The sequence below is a fragment of the Ambystoma mexicanum genome, chromosome 4p (assembly GCF_040938575.1).
Source record: "Ambystoma mexicanum isolate Mex_15411 chromosome 4p, UKY_AmexF1_1, whole genome shotgun sequence".
NCBI lineage: Eukaryota > Metazoa > Chordata > Amphibia > Caudata > Ambystomatidae > Ambystoma > Ambystoma mexicanum.
This window is the reverse complement of record NC_090927.1, coordinates 604,068,352-604,087,860: the sequence shown is the minus strand read 5'-3', so window position 1 is coordinate 604,087,860 and position 19,509 is coordinate 604,068,352. Positions and strand designations below refer to the sequence as shown.

Here is a 19,509-nt window from a genome sequence, read left to right as displayed (position 1 = left end):
TTGTATGACACTCACTCTTTTGTGGCAAACAATGTTTTGCTGTTGGATTTAGTGCTATATTAACACCTGATTTCCCTGATTATACACATCAGTAATTCAGCAGGCTGAACTTCACACAAATCCTGAGACAATTTGGATTTGGGGTGCGGTGGGTGGGGCTGGGGAGACGTTCACGGTTTGCAAAGCTGACGAGGGCTTTCCTCAGATATCATCAGGGAATTAGTCTGTAAATCAGTCAGGGAAAAGTGAACAGAATTTCAGCCTCACACTCGCTCTATCAGCAAAAGCTTGAAATAAGAGTTAGGTGCAGTGCAGTGTCCAGGTCTACAATTAACTTCACCATTTCTCTAAGGGCTAGATATTTTGGGAGAAGAGCTAAGGTAGATCTGCCCTGACTCCATGAAGCGATGTTACAGCAGATAAATAGGTATTGCTTCAGACTCTGTGTAGGGGAGGCATTGTATCACAAGCAGAGACTGACGCAATGGATACCATTTGTAAAACCTTTATTTAAATAGTTGGGTTTGGAAATACTCATATTCTGCTTTATAACTAAGATGGGAGTAGTCTCGACCCTCAAATAATAAATAACGCAGTCCTTGTGGAGTCGGTCAAATCAAAATGGCCTATGCTAAAAAAATAAACAAATGCCTGCCTTATCTCTTGTACAACAGCGTGAAAAGAAGAAATGTCTACAAAAGTAAAAAATCAAATGATAATGTGGTTGAACATAATGTGGTTGAACCAGCTCTCCTCCCCACGTGGCCTCAAAGAGTAAGCAATCCTTGGAGGCAGGATGACACACTCTGGCTCGACTTTCAACACAATATAAATAGTTCAAACAGCCGTGGATCGAGGCCTATCTAGCTTTCCACGCTCGAGACTCTTTCTTCCAAAATAATGTCTTATCCAAAACATTCCCAAAAGATCCCCCTCTGCCGGGCTCAGACCTTTCACTAGACAGTTCTTTTAGATCTCCCTCTGTTGGGCTCAGATATCCTATGATAAAGTTCAACACAAGTTGCAAGGGGGGGGGACTCCCTTCCCCAAGATTATTTCACTTTGGGTCTCCCTCTGTTGGAATGAGACCCCTTTCGGATGTCGAAGACTTTTGAATGTGCATGGCTTATTTGCCAGACCACTGCAGGACCACTTCGACCCAAAGTTCACTGTTTTACATTCACTCTTCCCTTCTCTAGGAATTAATCTTCTTCCTTTTACTTTTACTGTTCATTCACTTTCTCTCTTTAAACAAAGTACCGTTCAAAGAGACCTTTGAGTGGGTTACTTCCTTTCAACCGACCAGTCCTTTACTTAGTATCACTGATTTCCCAGCTGTTCTATACATCAAAGTTCGTTCACAGGTCTGTCTTTCTTTGCGTCTCATCCACAAAGCATGCAGCCTTCACTTGTGATATGATGTTGCTACTTCATTCACTTTAACACACACCGGTCTTGCAGGTCGCTTGCCTCACCTCCCCAACTCTGCTGTTCACCGAGAGGGTTGCTGGCATCCTTCAAACACAATGCCACCTTCACTTGTGGCATCTGGCCTTCTCTCCGTGTCTTTTGTGAGCTGTCCCTTGGTCTGTTGCTCTGCTCCAGAAGGTGTGCCTGTGTCCCGGAATTTTTGCTCACTCTCGTCTTCTGCCTTGCTCAGAGTGTGTCTTTGGTTTCTGCCTTTTATTTGTGCGAGCAGAGCTAATTGGTATCAGGTGTATGCACTTAGGATTAAGTGCCTGACTTTGCTTGACCCGATTAGCGGCACATGGCCAGTACGATGTATGCAAGTCAGTGTTTCTATTTTCAGTCATCCTCTTCCTCGGCACAGTATTTGTGTAAAAAGGGGGTTGATTGGGATCTCGGAGCATCCTAAAACATAGGATGGTTCGATAAACAAAATAAAGGTGAATACTTCGTCTCTCCATCGGCTATCTAACCCTCACTCCCCGAAGACCCCTCACGCTGGTGATCCTCCCACACTGGTTCACCCCCAAGGTCTGAATCCAAAGGTGATGGCCGTGCTCTGGCCACCTGAGAGAGAGATCCCCGGGGAGTAGCGGGTGAGACACCCTCTGGTTTCTCACATCTGCCACTGAATGTCTATTATGTACTGCAGGGGTCTTGAGCCTGCAGCTCTCCAGATGTTTTGGGCTACAACGCTCATGAAGTCTCCCCATTGACTACGCTGGCTAGTTCTACTGAGAGTTGTAGCCCCGAAAATCCTGAGACAAAGTTTGGTGAACCCTGGTCAACTACATGATGTTGGCTAAGGACCAGTGGCTCAACAAATGATAAATGCAGGAGTTTGACTTGACTCACTAAAGGGTGCTCTTCACATTAGGCATGATGGTGTCAATCAATTCACCCAGTAACAACTCATATAGTGGTGCTTTGACGCTGACATTTTGACTCCACCTTAATCCTATTTGGATTACAGTGACGTGAGACACACGCTAGATGATTCAAGAAAAATAAACTTAATTATGGGTGGTCCTGTGTGGTCATCTGGAGGATGATGGTATGTTTGTACCATAGAAGCAAATCATCTAGCATCCCTACCTTCTTACATGCACTGAGAAATTGCTTGTTTAAGAATAAGAAGAAAATCAAAAGAATTGTTGATCAGATGTGTCTCTTGATACTCATAAAAGTTTAACACAGAGTACTATGTCAAGGGCAAAAGATCTCTGAGCAAGTGTGCTTAGAGGATAGCCTAAAATCACAAAATGTAGGGACAGTTAAAATCTGCATGATCACAGCATCCCACTTTGAGGCGGCAAGGACCAAATAATGTCTGCCTCCATAAATCACACTTTTGATATTCGGTACCACTAGCAGATTCAATTAGGCAGGGTGTAACAGTTTTCCAGGGCTGGCATGCCAAATTATGTATTGCAGATACAAATGGTAGTCATTACGACCCCGGCGGTAGCCAGTAAAAATGGCATGGCTGCCGCAGGAGTTGTATTTTTTTAGGGCGCCTGGCAATGGGGATCACTGAGGCATTATAAAAAGATACTCCCCATTCCCATTGAGTTCTCTGGGACTCCTCTGGGACTCAATGGGAATGGACAGGACGGTAGCACCGGTACCATTCATAATGGTGCTGGTGCTACAGTCAAAGTCTGCCACCGGGTGCCTTTCCACCCGCCAGATGAGACCTGGTGGCCAGAAAGGCACCCACACGCAGAACTCAGAGTGTGCTGGTCCGGTAACAACGGTGCCGGTAGCTTATAGGCACCGTTGTTACCGGACTGGCATACTCATAATGAAGCCCAATGTCATAGGCATTTGTAGATCAAAAGAATGCACCATAAAGGAGAAAGATACATTCATGGTTTGCATGCTAAGTGATCTAAGAAAAAAAGGACTGGCTATATTTCTTCAATTGAAACACTGGTCTGCCTGTCACATGCTGGACTCTCTAGAGTTCTCTCTAAGGTCTGCAATCATTGGCTCTCCAGATGTGTGGGACTTCAAATACTCAGTGGTGAGGGATCATAGCAGTTTTAGTACAAAACATGTGGAGAGCCACAAGTGGCGGACCCATGGGCTGTAAGGCTATTGGCATAGTGTACACCAGTCATCACAGAATTCTAAACACTTAAACTGAAAAGGAGGAAACACCATAACAGTTTCAATTTAATAGCATGAACATTTGATAAGTGCTTTGACTTGAGAATTTAGATTGATGTATGCCTTCCATAATACTAATAGCTGTTTCACACATTCTTTGTAGTGACAAGTCCACCAAACAGACATAGGGCCTCATTACGACCCAGGCGGTAAGTTACCGCCTGGGCCGTGACTTTACCACCATGGCGTAAACTATGTTTACGCCATGGTGGTTGGCGGATTTACCGCCCCATTCCGACCTTGGCGGGGCGGTAAATCCCCATTTTCCCATTTACCCTTCCCCATTCCCATTTTGCCCCATAGGGCATAATGGGAGTGGGGAAGGCGTTAATTACGCCACCGTAAATTACGGTGGCGTAATTAACTCCATGGTCCCTTAGCGCCATGGCGGACTTAACACCTGTTTTCTCGTACTCAGGCCGTAAGGGTCAGCGCTGTTTACGCCGCCGTAAAACCCTTACCGCCTGAGTCGTAATGAGGCCCATAGTATGCAAACTAGCCAAATGTTTTCATCATTTTAGGGTCCAAGAACAATCACGTCTGTATTCCCACCAATGAGCTTTACATAGCTGTTGATCATTCATGGTTCTACTGTTGGTCCTGCTGCTAAGCCCTTCAGCATGCTGGATATCTGGTCTTGCTGCCAGGGGACATGCCAGTAGATCTTTAAGTGATCAGCATAAAACTACAAACGTTATGCAATATGAACTGTTGAACCAGAGGTTTAACATGATGATAAATGTCAGGGGAGATAAAGTGGAATCTTGTAGATTCCAAAATGGACAGAACTGTGCAGAGAAAAAGTGATATATCTCACTCATCCTCCATTGCCAGTACAATGCAGAGAATGGTAAGGCAGGAGGTGTTCGACATGCAGAATTTAGATGGTCCCCTGGTAAAATAATCCTGCTGCAGTTTTCACCAAACTTTGCTGGCCATAATCCCTCCTAACATTACTTCCCCATTAACACAGGGCAGTGTGACTCACAGCTATGAGGGGATATAACCGCGGAACCCAGCTACACTCGACAGTGCTGTGCAGCATCAGGGTTACCTTTGCATGGCTTTGGAATGGCTGAGACCAAGTCTTTAAAACCTTGGTGAATGCTAGAAACATTATTGAGATAACAATTCAGGCAAGCAGGGAGAATGAGGGCTTCACCCTATTTACTTCAATAGGGGAAATTAAACCATTTTTATCTTATAAGGGGAACAAGGCCAATCCCAGGACCCCGGTGGATCAACACTAGAGAAGGACCAAACCAGGTTTACTGACAGAGCAGAATAATCTAAGGCACTATATAAGATCTCAATTAAAGGTAGAGAGGGGCAGAGTTAGGATGGTGATCTTGGAGAGTGAAGGAGCAAACCGGGGACCAAAGACTGAGGAATATATCTTGAACACTGGCGAAAACCAGGAGAAAAGAAAGGAGAGTTAGAAACCTGCTAAGGGCTATGTCTCAGAGAGAGGCTGAGACCAGAACCAAAGTAGAACACATGGCTCTCCGTGCTTTTTTCAACCGACGTTTAGGCCAAATTACATTTTACCCCATTGTTTTACTGCAAAAAAAGGTACATGATGGGTTTGGATTAGTTATATAGAAATAGGGTGTGGTGTAGCTGTGAAAGGGTGTTGGTGGTGTCCCCCACTTTCTGCAGTAAAAAATGGCAAAAACAGTTACAAAAAAGAAATAAAAAACACAAATTGTCATTTGGCCAAAAAATGTCAAGGGAAACTCATAGAACCGAACAAACTGTGGCAATCTTTCTGGGGGCTATATCTCATCCCAATGCTGGAGCCAGAGTCCAAGAGGAGACAACATAGCCTGCTGTGACAGCAAGCCTTGTCCCAGGAGACCAGCTCTTGAGCACATTAAAGGTATTAAATACCTTTGTTCAGTTTATGTCATGGTAATACCCTATGGCAAGGAGAGAATAAATACTTTCCGGTAGCTGAGAAGCCTAGGAAGGCGGTCCATGGCTGGAGAGTGAGAATGACCATGAAGGCTCTTTGGGCCCATTTCACGTGACCCCCACAAAAGAGGCCACGCAGGAACTGCCGTACGAGGTACACTGCACACCTGGACAAATCACCTGGAAAGGTGATGGCCAAGCACTGTGCACAGGTAAGCCGAGGGGCGGGGGGAGCCTAACATGTGTACAGACAAGGAGTGGGAAAATAGGAAGAGGGTGGGGTGGAGGCATTAGGCACCCAGACAAACGGTTAAAAAAGGAGCAGTAGGGCAGGTGCAACACAGGTATTTGGGTGGGGGGATGTTACAGGAAGTGAGGTTGGGTGCGTTATGGAGGTGGTGGCAACCGCTGATGAAAGGACAAGATGTCTGTTTGTCCCTAGGTTGAGGTTGTACTGAAATAATGGGAAGCATAACAAATGTAGCCTTATTTCAGAGTAACCTATGCCGGGCGACATACAGATGTAGAACCAGAATGTCTGTCACAAAACACCTCACTGCTTAGGAAATCAAGAATCGTGCTGGGTGCTATAAACCTGGGATTGTGCGCAGTAAGATAGGGAATCCTGAGTAAGAAAAGGGGTCTTTTGGAGAGGACCTTACACCTGACCCATCGAGAATAGTTACCCCCTTCAGAGTTTTACTTGATACCACTGTATCATCAACAACATTTCTGAATGCATTTTGAAATGGTCGGTAACACATCTTAGGACAGACATTTTTAGTGATTTAGTGAATAGATGCCTTCGTACTGGCAAAGAGGCAGGTAAAAGAACTGACCAAATCAAAGGCATATGTGTACAATTTAGAAATCCCCAGGGCCTCACATATACCGCCTCATCCTCCCGTTGTAGAGTTATAAATATCTTTTAACCAGACTATGAAAGTATCCACACTCCAGCTATCAAAATATTATATGAAGAAAGAAATTAGAAGGATAAAAAATGAGTGACGTTTTCAAGATATTTACTAGCTATTCCTGGTGGCCATAATAAGTAAACAGCTTTTACAATCTCGGCAAAGCTAACACAAACCCGGTCGAACAAGATATCTTAATGCTTCATTTTTGAATGATGATGGGTACACCACCACCCATCTTTTTTCAAAATAGTTTTTTCATTTTAATGCACCAAAGAGGCAGAAGGATTAATATATACAAAACCGAGGGAGGAGGCATCAGTGAACAACGTACACCTCCCTAAATGTCATGTTATACATGTCATGATCATGAAATATAGCACAGTGGGTCAAACAACAATAAACATATTTGCATAGCCAATGCAGTGCAATCTTTCATAATTAACTTGACACATACACACAAATTGGCTTTGCTGTGTTATTGATCTGATGACATCAACAAGGTCCTCTCTGTATACTTTTTTCTGATCATATGTTAGTATCAGCAGAAGGTTGTGCCAATATTGTTATATGGAATTGAAACGACCCTAGATTCTGAGCAACAAACCTGGAATACTCTAGAGGCACTGTTTTGGAAAACTATAATGAAACTACCAAAATGCACCCCAATGCCCATGTTGCGTTTTGAACTTGGTTTAGTGTCTCTGTCGGCTCATGCTATGTGGAAGAGATTGAATCTGTTTAGAAAGTGTCTGTTGGGTTTTGAACAAAACAATATCATAAGTGCAATAGCCTACTGCATGTTCAGCTCTAGACACTCATTTCCGTGGAAATGGCGTAACAGTGTAATGGATCCAATGGTGGATGCAGATATATCTTTAAGTCTGCTATTGCAAAATCCTAACCGTGCAAAAATAAAACTGCAGCAATTTGACTGGATATAGAATCTTAAAAAGTGTGTCTCCTATAGAGACTTGACACGTTAACTTTTGGTTATAAAAAGTTGCGTCATATGTCCGATTATTTAGGCAAATTCCCATCCCCACGAATTAGGCAGCAATACTTACGCTTCAGGTTAAACTTGTGGCATACAAGAGACATATTGACTAGAAGAGGTCTAATGGAAAAGCATTTAAATTTCTGCCGTTTCTGTGTCAACATCTCTAAAAAGGAGACACTACAACACATACTGGTATCTTGTCCGGCATTGACATCACAATGACAAATGCATTTTAAGAAGTTATTCCAATTTCACAGATTTGTTGATGATGATGAAATATGGAAGAATATCTTTTCATGCCCTAGACTTGCCGTTAGAGTAGCCATTGTACATGATCTTGTATCTGTAAGCCCGTATGTACCAAATTGTTTGTGAAATTGCCTGAGACGAAGCATGAATAAATGCAGTTTCTTGAGGATGAAATTTGCAGAGGAAAATAATCATAAAAGATTTAGTGATATGAATTGTGAAATTGGTTGTTACACGTAACAAACTAATTCATGTAATGTACATATCACACTACATTTTTCTTCCTTTTTTAATAGTATCATCTTCCCTTCTTAATAGTATGATCTTTTCCTTTTTCCTTTTACATATGTAATTTGGTTATCAAATGTCTTAACTTAATTTTAAATGTGAAACAATAATGTGATTTGATTGTATTCTATATTTGAAAGGTTGATTATATCAGCCAACCAAATAAAAAAATGTAAAATAGTACTTTGTATATTTGCCAAAAATGCAAGGCATGTGTGGTTGCAAACCTGTATACATGCAATATGTGTATTTTTGCACATGTGTTTGCAATTGCCCACAGCTCTGACATATAACTCTTGCTTTTCTAGTTGAATTCAGCTTGGGATTCACTAAACAGGACATGGAAGGATCGAATTTACAAGCTTAACGAAGCCATGCAAGCTGCTGTCCAGTACCAAGATGGTCTCCAGGTATGTTAAGCCCAGTGTAATCTTTCATAAACAAAGCTGCACATGGGAAACAAATGCATCAAGTGCACTAGACAGGACACATTTTGTGAAAATTGCATCTGTAATTAAATTAACAGTTGTAGATTGTTTTATGTTTCACTTAGCCAATATTTATTTCAAGCAATATGTACATGCCACCTGCTAAGGAGAATATTTTGCAGTCTTCTGTTAAGTGTGAGACATCTATCCTAGGGTCAGACGGGGTAAGCACAAATGATAGTCCAAACTCTTTCAATGGCAGATGCAGCAGATGAGCCGTCTTGTCTTTACTCAAGGAAAGGCAGAAGGCTGGTAGCTCATCGATAAGCCAATAAATGACACTGCACAAGTTCCCAGAAAGACGCATGCTCCTTATTATAGAATTATACAATATGTAATAAGTAGTATCAAGAACACAACACACAGTACAACCTGTGTATTTTGAGAAAGAGTAAAAGGGCCTTGGTGTAGACCCTTGTCACTCTGATGTAAGACCTACACGTGAGGGTACACTGCACACATTATAATTCTATGGTTTGGGGACAAAATGTGATTCCTAAAGAGACTGTTAAATACACACACAAATATCCTGTCATCACCACGTCAGCACTTTGAGTAGTTGAACCACACAACCTCTAATACATTATGCGACGCATACACCTAAACCGGAAAATGTTAGACGTGTACAATGCATTACTTAAAGAAGGTTTAGGATTAAAACAATTAGAAAACAGGCACTGTGGGGAAACAAAATCCAATGAAGTTAGATACAATGTACCGGACGTGGCTAAGGCTAGGCTATGTTCGCCCGTAGATAAACTAAGAAATAGTCACAAAAATGGAAACAAAGTTTCTAATATTCTATGGTAGAAGAGCTACATACATTTATTTTTCTACATTAAATTCCCTAATACATCCAAAGGCAAGCCAGGGTTATAGTACTAAAGAATAAATTCAATGAACCAGGGGAGACAGCAAAAAGAAAGCAGTATGGTTAGGGACTCACAAAGTGGGTCAAGGGAACCCCACAAATTGAATACTGCTCTAACGCATTCCCAAAATAAATGCATGAATATTGTCCTTGACTTTACTCCAACTTCAATCAGTGCACCAGTTGCCAATAATCCTCATCACAAATTGGGTGCTATTACCGCCAGCAGTAATAGTGCCGAAAAGCTCCATAGAGTCCTAGAGACTCATAATAAATGGGTACCAACAGTGCCACAGCAACTCGGGATCTGCTGCAAATTGCGCCAGACCGAGTAGCGGTAAAGCTAATAGCATTGGGCGGTATCCCAGCGCAGTTACCGCCGGGTATACTGCCCAACTCTTGATGAGGCCCAATATGTTTGTCTTAAATGTTTGCCAGAATGAGTAACGTACACATAGTATTGCCATATTAGGAATTGGGACCACCGTGCTCTAGCCTTTATTTTGCATTCCTGCAGACTGTACCTGATTGTTACATCTGTACGGATATTTTCATTGAACATTATCAAAATAAAATGCACAATCAAATGAGGGAAATGCACCAAAAAAGGGCTTTCACTATGCTTGAGCACCTAACTAAAAACATAATAACTAATTTTGTGAGAAAATGCAGTTACAGACACCTCACATCATGGCTAGGGCTTGCATTGGAAGCTGAACCTTTTCCCTTGGATGGGTTAAAATATGTATTTGCCTTAGTGGTCCAAACTTTTTTGACGGACACGATTTGCTTGATAGTTGAAACGTGAAGTCACTCCCCACCTGTTATGTCTTTTAGTCCTACAACTGTGCACCAACCTGTTGACACTCTATTCTGCATTTGTGATAGCTTGTAATACAATATATTTTCTTTGCAGGCAATATTTGACTGGATAGATATTGCAGGGGGTAAACTGGATTCAATGCCACCCATTGGGACTGACCTGGAGACTGTGAAGCAGCAGATTGCCGAATTGAAGGTAGACATTGACTTTTTTTGGGCATGTGATTTGGTTATTTGAATACGAACAGCTTGATTTTATTAAGCACAGGTTATTATTCTGAGCATTATAAGGAAGCTGCCAGCAAATGGATGTACTGGAACGGGGCAGTTTATATTTTATTATTTAGTTGAGCAATATTGCCACAGAATGTATTGTTATAAAATTATGTTCTAGACTTTTAAATCGATCTCACTGCTGTAAGGGAACAGACTACGGGTCTGACACAGTGGTGGCATGCTTGTTGGCAAAGACGTTTATTATATAAGAAAAGGAAAAACCTATCTTACCCTATTTCTATGAGGGGGTTCCCCTACCTCAACAAAAACACTAAGGACTCCGTCAGGATGTCTTTAAATGTATATTGTCCACCGTCCTGTGTCCAAACCTATTTCTGCCCCTTACACTAAACCAACTAAGGAAAACTGGGAGTCTTCTTGATCCAGAAGGAGGCTTCTGCCGTTCTGGATACAAACATTTAAAGTAAAGTCGTTTGTGGTGTGGAAACACCATGAGTGACTCTCTGAACACAGGCACCAAGTATCAAAGGCGAGGGAGTTCTCTTCCCCTTGTTCTTGTCTTCCATTTCCAAACATAATGTTTAGTCTGGTTCTATATCCTGCCAGACTTAACTGTAGACTTTTTTTTTATAACAATACATATTTTCCTTGTATTGGGAGGGGTTTGGGGGGGTCTCTTGCCCTTGTTCCTTTGTCCAACTCAAAACTGTAGCGCCAAGTCTGGTACACTATCCTGACAGACTGACTTTAGAAGTCACAATTCCAGAAAATGTCTCCTACTTTGGCAATGGGTCCTCAACCCTTTTTTTCATCTTATTTTACTACTTCTTCTCTTTTACATGGGTCCCAGATCCCTCTGGGCTGTCTCTGGATCTGCCCGACTTGCTCTGCAACTCCTTTCTCTTCTGCGTGAGTCCCAGACCACTTAATCCTCTCTTGGGTTCGCCCGAGCTTGCTCTGGGCCCCAGCCCCTTGACTATGTGCTTCTTTGGCCTTTTATGGGTCCCTGACCCATGTGCTTTGCTTTTGTGGGCCTCACCCAACTTCATAATGGTCCCAGACCCTGGTGTGTTGCTTTTGTGTGCTCTCTACCCCTACTTCACTCCATGTCCAACTGAACAGACCTGGTGTACTCTCCTGCCAGGTACTGTTCCACATAGGATAAAAAGTTAATTTCAGCTTTTCTTTGCCCTTGTATTTCTTTTGGTCTCCAACCCATTTAGTTTGACTTCGCCTCTGTGGTTTGCTTGGTTCCCAGAGCCCTTTATATTGGCCTTCCGGGATGCTTGGTTTACTCTATTGCCAAGTGTCTACTGATGCAGCATATGTCTGTGTCCTTATATTTCTCTTAGGGTCCTTGACCCATATGTTATCAGCTTAAGTTTATACCGGGTCCCCAACCCTCTTTAGGTTACCCTTGTTCGGTCTCCAGCTCCTCTCATGGACCCAGGCAGCACCCGTACCTTGTTTCTGGGTTCCTGCTGCGTGGCGTACTGCTCTGGCTCCTCTGACTCCCTCCGCAACCTTCTGATCCTCCTCTAACAGCTCTGTGATGAATCCAATGTAGTCATCACGGGTTCCCAGGTGGGCACCTCCTCCCATGTGGCCAGGGGAAGGCAGCCGCTACCTGTTCCTGACCCACAGGGGTGGCTAAATGATGGAGGATCACATGGGAGTAGACAACTATCGGGTAGATATGACTTCATTGGATGAGACACAGTGTCCCCCCTTTCCTATGAGGAAGACCCTCTGACGCCCAAGACCTTAATGGCATATTGTCGGGCAATGGGTCCCCCTCCAGAAGAAGTTAAGAAACCTTTTCTCTCCACTACTCTGGTCAGGCCCCCACCTTTGATCCAAACACCCACAACTCACACATAACACATTTTGTTTCTAATGTGCCTTCATGAGAAATCTCTAAGAAAAACCATCTAAGAGTTAAAAGTCCAATGACATCCATGTTATCCAGCTCCCATAACCACCCAGGTACTGAGACGAAGAGGAGAATGATGGAGCTTGTGCAAAGTGACAGAAGCTCGAAGTACAACATGCAATCTAGTTGTTTTTCCAAGCCTTCAGTGCGCGGGACATTTAAAGATGGCAACCGCACTATGGAATCGAGCAGTGCAGGAGAAGACGTTAAGCCCTGTGCTGAGGCTTCATGAACACGAGATGCTGGAATGACAGGACAGGAGGAGGAACGCAGCGTTCGAGCAAGAAGGGCCATGTAGACACTGGGAGCTGCGCTGGAGCTCCTGGCGGTTCAGCTGCTCGAGGAAACAGTGTTCTCCCATCCGGAAAGGAAAGCTGGAATGTTATTGCACCGCCACGCAGGATGCTGGAAGAACATCTGCACACTCCACAGTGGAACGCGGGTGAAGGAACCACACCGCAGAAGAGTGAGCAGAGTCGAAAACACTGGAAGGAACCAGTGAGTCTGCCCAAGGCAGCCTGCGATCCGGGGGGTTCCGACATGCACGCCAACAAGTGTTTGAATGGTACGAGATTGCTAATGCACAAAATACCCAAAGTTTATTTGAATCTAGTCAAGGCAAAGTACAAATTCAAAACCCAATAAGAAGAATGTTTGAATGCAGACAAGGAAAAGTATAAAGACAGACCCTGGACCAATTCAGGAAGTCTGTTGGAAATATGTTGTTCCAATAATGTTCTAGCCAATGAACAAAAACTGTCTTTTCCACAAAGCCTCCTCTTTGGCATAGCAAAATGTCTCATCCATAGGATACTATTTTCAGAATAGCAAAAACAAATGTTTTTCATAGAAAACTTTTCTCCGGATGGCAAAATCAAATGTCTCTTTCATAGAACACGTTTCTTAGAATGGCAAAACCAAATGTCTCTTTCATAGAACACTTTTATCAGGATGGCAAAACCAAATGTCTCTTTCATAGAACACTTTTCTTAGAATGGGAAAACCAAATTTCATTGTCATAGAACACTTTTCTCAGGATGGCTAAACCAAATGTCTCTTTCATAGAATTGTTCCTATCCTGTATACTCCACAGCCAGGAATTTCACAACTTCTTTAACTGAAAACATCTTGATATAATTGGGGTTACTCTCCTGCCAGGAATATCTCTGTTTTGACTCCTACAGACCACCTGGTATACTCTCCTGTGAAGTATCTTGTTCCAAAAAGGACCATTAACTCATACTCTTATAAGGCAATCTTCCTTCCACTTTAGGTATCACACAATCATACTTCTCCAATAACACAACTGGTTGACTTCAGTGGTTACTTGTACCAATTTCCCCCATGCAGACTTTTCATATGTGAGGGTTTGTTCAAGCTCTGTCAGTATGCGTTTCTTTCAATCTCTCTCTGCTCTTGGCAATGCTTGTCCCAGATTTCCCCCAAATGACATCTCATGTCAGGAGAACTGCACAACCGTTGCCTCCTTATTTATCTCCCAATGTCTTTTGGCTTATGGCAATGCTGGGTCCAGATTTCCCCAACTGGCATCTTATATCAGGAGGATTGTACCATGTTTACCTCTTTATTTTGCTTTCAAAGTCATTTTGCATATGGCAATGTTGGTTTGAGATTTCCCCAGCTGATATCTCATGTCAGGAGAATTGTACCATGCTTGCCTTCTCTTAATACTTCTGTTTGGTCGGTATTCAAAAGTATTCCTCAAATAGGCTTTAATGTCTCTGCATGTCCCGGGACTCCCTTTACTGTCCAGTGAGTCTGGTATACTGTGCTGTTTCCGCGAGCGTCTTTCGTGGGGCTGGCTTCCCCGTCTGTACAGAGGTTTGTTCGGTTCACGTGTCAGTGTTTGCTTCCTTTGCCGTCAGAACCTGCACAGCTCAGCAGGGCCTCTCCTCTTCTGAACCTGCTGTGCGCCGGTCTAGAGCGCTGCCGACTTGCTGCAGGCAGCCGTTCACCGCTCTCCCCCCGGCTTGTCTCCTGTGAACTGTCACTGGTCTCACTTCCAGCTCTGCATACTCTGCAGCCTCTCTTCTCCTTCCTTCCTCGATTCTCTAGCTGCAGGTAACCTTTGGGTTTAAATGGCCTGCACAGCTGATTCGACATTGAACAACTAGAATGCACTTCACTCTTAAGGTCACATTTCCTGCCCATTGACGCCTTGTTCTTTTTCTTTGTCTCAGTACCCCAGTTATTATAGGAATTGGAGTTTCAAATATGTTTTAGACTTTTCAAAGTGACATTGTCTTAAATTATTGTTGAAATAAAGATTATCAGAACCAGAAGAGGTTATGTGAATATTATGTGTAGTGCTCTTTTGCTCAGAACTCCTATCCAAGTCAAAATCTTTATAATCAAAGGATGTTGAAGGTAACTCATGCATACCTGAGGTATAAAGGTTATTGCGCTGGGCAGGTTTTTCATACATGGCGGTTTGGGGGTTTTAACATGGGAAGGATTAGAAAAATAACAACATGCCATCAGGTATTTAGGGATTATGGGGTTTCCTCTTTATGTAGAGAAGAATGCTGGGTCTCTCCTAAGTAAGTCATCACCTCTCCCTGACAGCCATCTCCTTCCATTTGATCCTGCCTCATATTCGTCTTTAGAATAATGCCAGAGAGACGTTTTCCCAACCAAGTTTTGTATAATAAATGATATCCACCTGCTGAGTACCACCCCAGGGGGACTATCGGGTAGCAGTCTCACCTCCCTGGCTCTTAGGAAGGGGCTTCCGCCATGGAAGCATGCATAATACTCTGAGATTCTTCACACTGCAAAAAGTCTGCAAGCCAACAGTAACAGGAAATATTTCAGAACCACATGACAACTTGTAAGGTCTAGCTAAGGCTCGTGTGTAGACCTTGTAATAGGTGTGTGCTAAAAGCAATGAGAAAAATAACACATTTTGTTTATCAGTGAGAATGTAATTGCAGGGAGCACAGAATCCAGATTATCTGTGTTTGGACAACTGTGGAATTGTTGCTTTGTCCATCTTATGTTGTGGATTGGAGCATTCAACTTTTTGTAGCTATATCCACATATCCTTAACTTAACATCAGTTCATTGGATCTGTTTTTACATGATGCAGTGTCGTCCAACAGTTGATGAAATATATGCATGCCCATGTCTTCTGTTTGAGTACTATGCCACATTAAAAACTGTTTGCATTCAGTGAAATAACTTCTTCTGTTGCTCATTTTAGCAATATAAGTCAGATGCATATCAGCAGCAGATAGAAATGGAAAAACTTAATCATCAGAAAGAAATACTTTTGAAGAAGGTTACAGATGAGATGGAGAAGCATGCAGTCCAAGATTGCTTCGCAGAACTGAAAACGCTCTGGAACAGCCTGGAGGAAAAAATTGTCAACAGGCAGGTATGTGCAACATACGGTGGGCACTGATCGATACATTTCTGTGGGCATTTTATTCTCTCGCGTTTACTAAGTCTGCTTCGCCCCCATTCTCTTTGGCTCAGTTTGTTCTTAAAGTATTATGTTCTTGCTTTCTCGCTTTTACTCTCCTTGTCGCTCTCACTCTCTTAAGATATATTTCACATGCTCTCTTTCCATGATTCTCATTTACTCTTTATGGCTCTGATCCACTCACCCTTTCTTAGAATGTTGCTGGTTTTCTCTAAGAGCATTTCTATCTGTGCTTGTTTCTATTTGTGTCCATCTTTATTTGTATCACTCACTATTCCAGTCAGACTTTCGGCATCTGTCTATTTAAATTTCTATTTGTTTTACTCAGTGTCTCACTATATATTTGCGTCTCTCTGTTTGTCTCTTTTTGTGTCTCTTGATTTGTCAACCTCACTCTTTGCATCATGGTCTATTTCTCTCACTCCATGTTTGTGTCTTTCTATTTGTGTTCCCCTATTTGTCTCTCTGTGTCTCCTCACTCACATACATAGGCCTGCTTCCTGATTGCCCCAGACTAATTGTTACATTGCTAGATTGATCTTGCATTGCTAGACTCGTTGATGCCCAGAATAAGTATTTGGACTGCTAGATTTATTGTTGCTCTCCTAGATTAACTGCTGTCTAAATGTACTTCCCCTTGATTGCATAATATTACTTGTTTGCATCGCTAAATTTATATTGACACTGCCAGAGTAGGTATTGCCCAACCTGAAACTCACTCTCAATGCTTATCAGCCAAGTTTAATTATTGCATTGTTTTATTCATTTTACATTAATAAATTCGTAATTGTATTAATTGCTTGAATTATTATTCAATTGCTTGCATTTCTAGGTTTCATTTTTGTCCAAATAGACTTCACTCATTGATTGCCGCAGATTATGGGCCTGATTCATGGAAGTGTTTTATAATGGCACAACGCCATAGGAGAAAGTTCTGTGAAACAGGCCCTAAGTGTCTACACTGTCAGGTTAATTATTGTACTGCTGGGTTAACCATTGCCCAATAATGATCCTTGATTGCATAATATATATGTAGATTACATTTTGTATTAATAGATTCGTTTTTTAATTGGTAGGGTCATTTGCACAGATAGATAAGCAGTTACCCAATTCTACTACATGCCTTGATTGCCTTGGATAAATCGTTGCACTGCCATGTTAATTGTTACATCACTAGCCTGATGTAACATTGGTAGACTGACTTTGCATGGCTAGGTTTATCTTGCTCTGCTAGAGCTTGCATTGCCCGACTAAACTTTGTCCTTTGATCACCCCAGCCTGTTACTTTGCTAGCTTGATTTTGCATTGCAAGACTGGCTGCTGCCCAACTGTACTTCCCTTCTTCATTGCCCCAATTTAAGAGATTGCATTTAGTTGTTGCACTTCTAGATTAACAAATGTTGTATTGTGCTTCTGTAATTAATCACATATTAATTGCTTGCATTGCTGTTACAGTAATTACTGTCCATCCGTAGCTCACTGCTGATTGCCTAAGATTCATTATTATATTGATAGGTTGAGGTTTGAATTGCTTGATTAGTTTTACATTCAAAGTGTGGTTATTGCCCAACTGTACTTGGCTCCTTGATTTCGCAATACTGTCATGAGAGGACAAAGGCAGTGGATATGGCAAGGTAAATGTGCACACGCGCTCACAGTGAATAGCTGTGTGTCAGACAACACACACTCAGGAATCACGATACATGTACACTAGAGCCTAGCATGTGCAAGTAGAGCGTGATAAGAATACATATATATGCAAAGGGATGTGGGGTAAGCACTCTGAACTCCTTGTGATTACAAGGAAAGTCAGCAAGCTCCTCACCCACAACTGCTGTTACAGGTAGTGTCAGCACTAAGCCCACATACAGGGAAAGCAATGACTGGGTCTGTGAACCAACACACTTGATGGTATTATATAAGGTAATGTAAAGATGTTACTCACATGGACGAGAAACACCACCTGGAATGTCAGTGAAGCCCACAAACCCTGTTGCTCAAGAAAGGCTGTAAGAGCACAGGGAAGATAACGTAATACATACAACTCCTAACAAGTGACAAATAGGAATAGTGCTTATAGGATTTTGAGGAAAACAATGGCATTCACACAGTTGCTGGACACAACCATACACCACACCTAACAATCAATAGCGAACCAAGAGAGAGGTGTCAGGGAAAACCAGGCACAGGCTCCAGGAGGAAGTCAATGAACAAGAGCAGGGAGAGCAAAATTACAAGCCCAAAACCTCCCCGCTCCCCAGCCAGGGGAGGAAAAAGGTTAAAAAAATAGTACGTCTCTAATTGAGGGGTGTCTAAAGGATCACGTGTAACTGCAGAACAGAACATGGTCAAAGGAATAAAGAACACAGACAAAGAGGTTGCACAGGAAGGAAAAGCTCGGCAAAGTGCTGAGTGCAAAACAGACGAACACAGAAAGGGAATCCTGGAAGCAGAAAATACTAAGACACAAAGAACTAGGAACTAGAAATTAAAAATAAGATCCAAGAACAAGGGACCGGCACAAACAGAAATACTGCAACAATGACCAGCGCTAGACTGAAACAAACTCAGGCTTTCATATCTGGCTAACAATCAAATGCCTCATTCATGCTGTTTACCAGCACCTGCCAGCCACAGGTTCTCCTTATCTTCCACCCAGCCCTGTCCTGCAAGGATGGAGATAAAACAGTGGGCCCGGCATTCTGGGAAGCACAGTGTTTGATTAAAGCAGCATACTAGCTGCCAAAAACCTGAAATGGATCCGGAAGTGAAGTGAAATGGAAAAGATCACCACAGCACTGTCTAGCAAGGTTCGGAAGGAAAGTACAAAAGTGAATCTAGAACACAAATCAGGCCCCTAAATGGTGGGAACAAAAGTGAAGGGAGCAACTCGTTACAAATAATAATTATTTGCATTAGATGAATTGCTTGCATTGCAATATTGATTTTTGCCGAAGTGTACTTTGCTCTTGATTCCCCTATATTAACTGCCGGCAGTGCCAGGTTCATTTTTGCACTGTTAAATTAATGGTTAAAAAAATAAAAATAGTTAGATAGGGACCAAGACTCGTGGAATCCTTTACAGAGCATTATAAAGACACTGCTAGGTATACCCCCAGGCCAGGGATTTGGCTTTTCTCTCCCTGATGTTCATATGTTAGCTTTTTAGGATAGCCTAACAGCCTCTCTGCCCATTTCTTTTACGGGAGAGAAAGTGCTGTATTTGAGACATACTTCTAATAACTAAGTAGCCAGAGATTGGTAAGACACAGAATGGCATTAAAGTTAGGATTGTTAAGCAGCTGAAAAAAGGAGCTATGAGCACAGTAGAAATGGCCTATTGAGGAAAAAAGAGACATGTTCAAACACACAAATGGATAGTAGTGGAAGTAGCAGCAAATGCCACGACTCAAAAGCCTTCTGGTAGACACTTTGTGGTTTTGAACATGCAGAAGGCCCATCTGACATCAGAAACAACTAGGAGAGCGATTCTGAACCAAACACATTATGCAGAGAATTGATAAAGTGCAATCTGGGAAAGCCCAAGGCCCAAATTCAGTTCCCCCAGAAGTAAATATTTTTATGAAGGAGTGACGGTCTCTGGCCCCGGTGGTTTTCTTCAGGCTCATGCTGTAGGAGCACACTTGTCCCTATGTCTATGCAAAATCAACCAGACATCATACAGATCCAAAAGCCTGTTAGACAT

General features: G+C 42.5%; 1 protein-coding gene across 19 annotated transcripts in view; it reads left to right on the top strand.

Moving 5' to 3' along the window:
- Window positions 1-19,509, top strand: part of DST (dystonin) — a 2,190,048-nt gene that overhangs the window by 2,022,018 nt on the left and 148,521 nt on the right. For all 19 annotated transcript variants that reach the window (XM_069606170.1, XM_069606155.1, XM_069606164.1 and 16 more), the window contains 3 exons: window positions 8,316-8,417; window positions 10,283-10,384; window positions 15,582-15,755. In XM_069606170.1, the coding sequence (XP_069462271.1) occupies window positions 8,316-8,417; window positions 10,283-10,384; window positions 15,582-15,755 (378 nt within the window). The remainder of the gene's footprint in view (window positions 1-8,315; window positions 8,418-10,282; window positions 10,385-15,581; window positions 15,756-19,509) is intronic.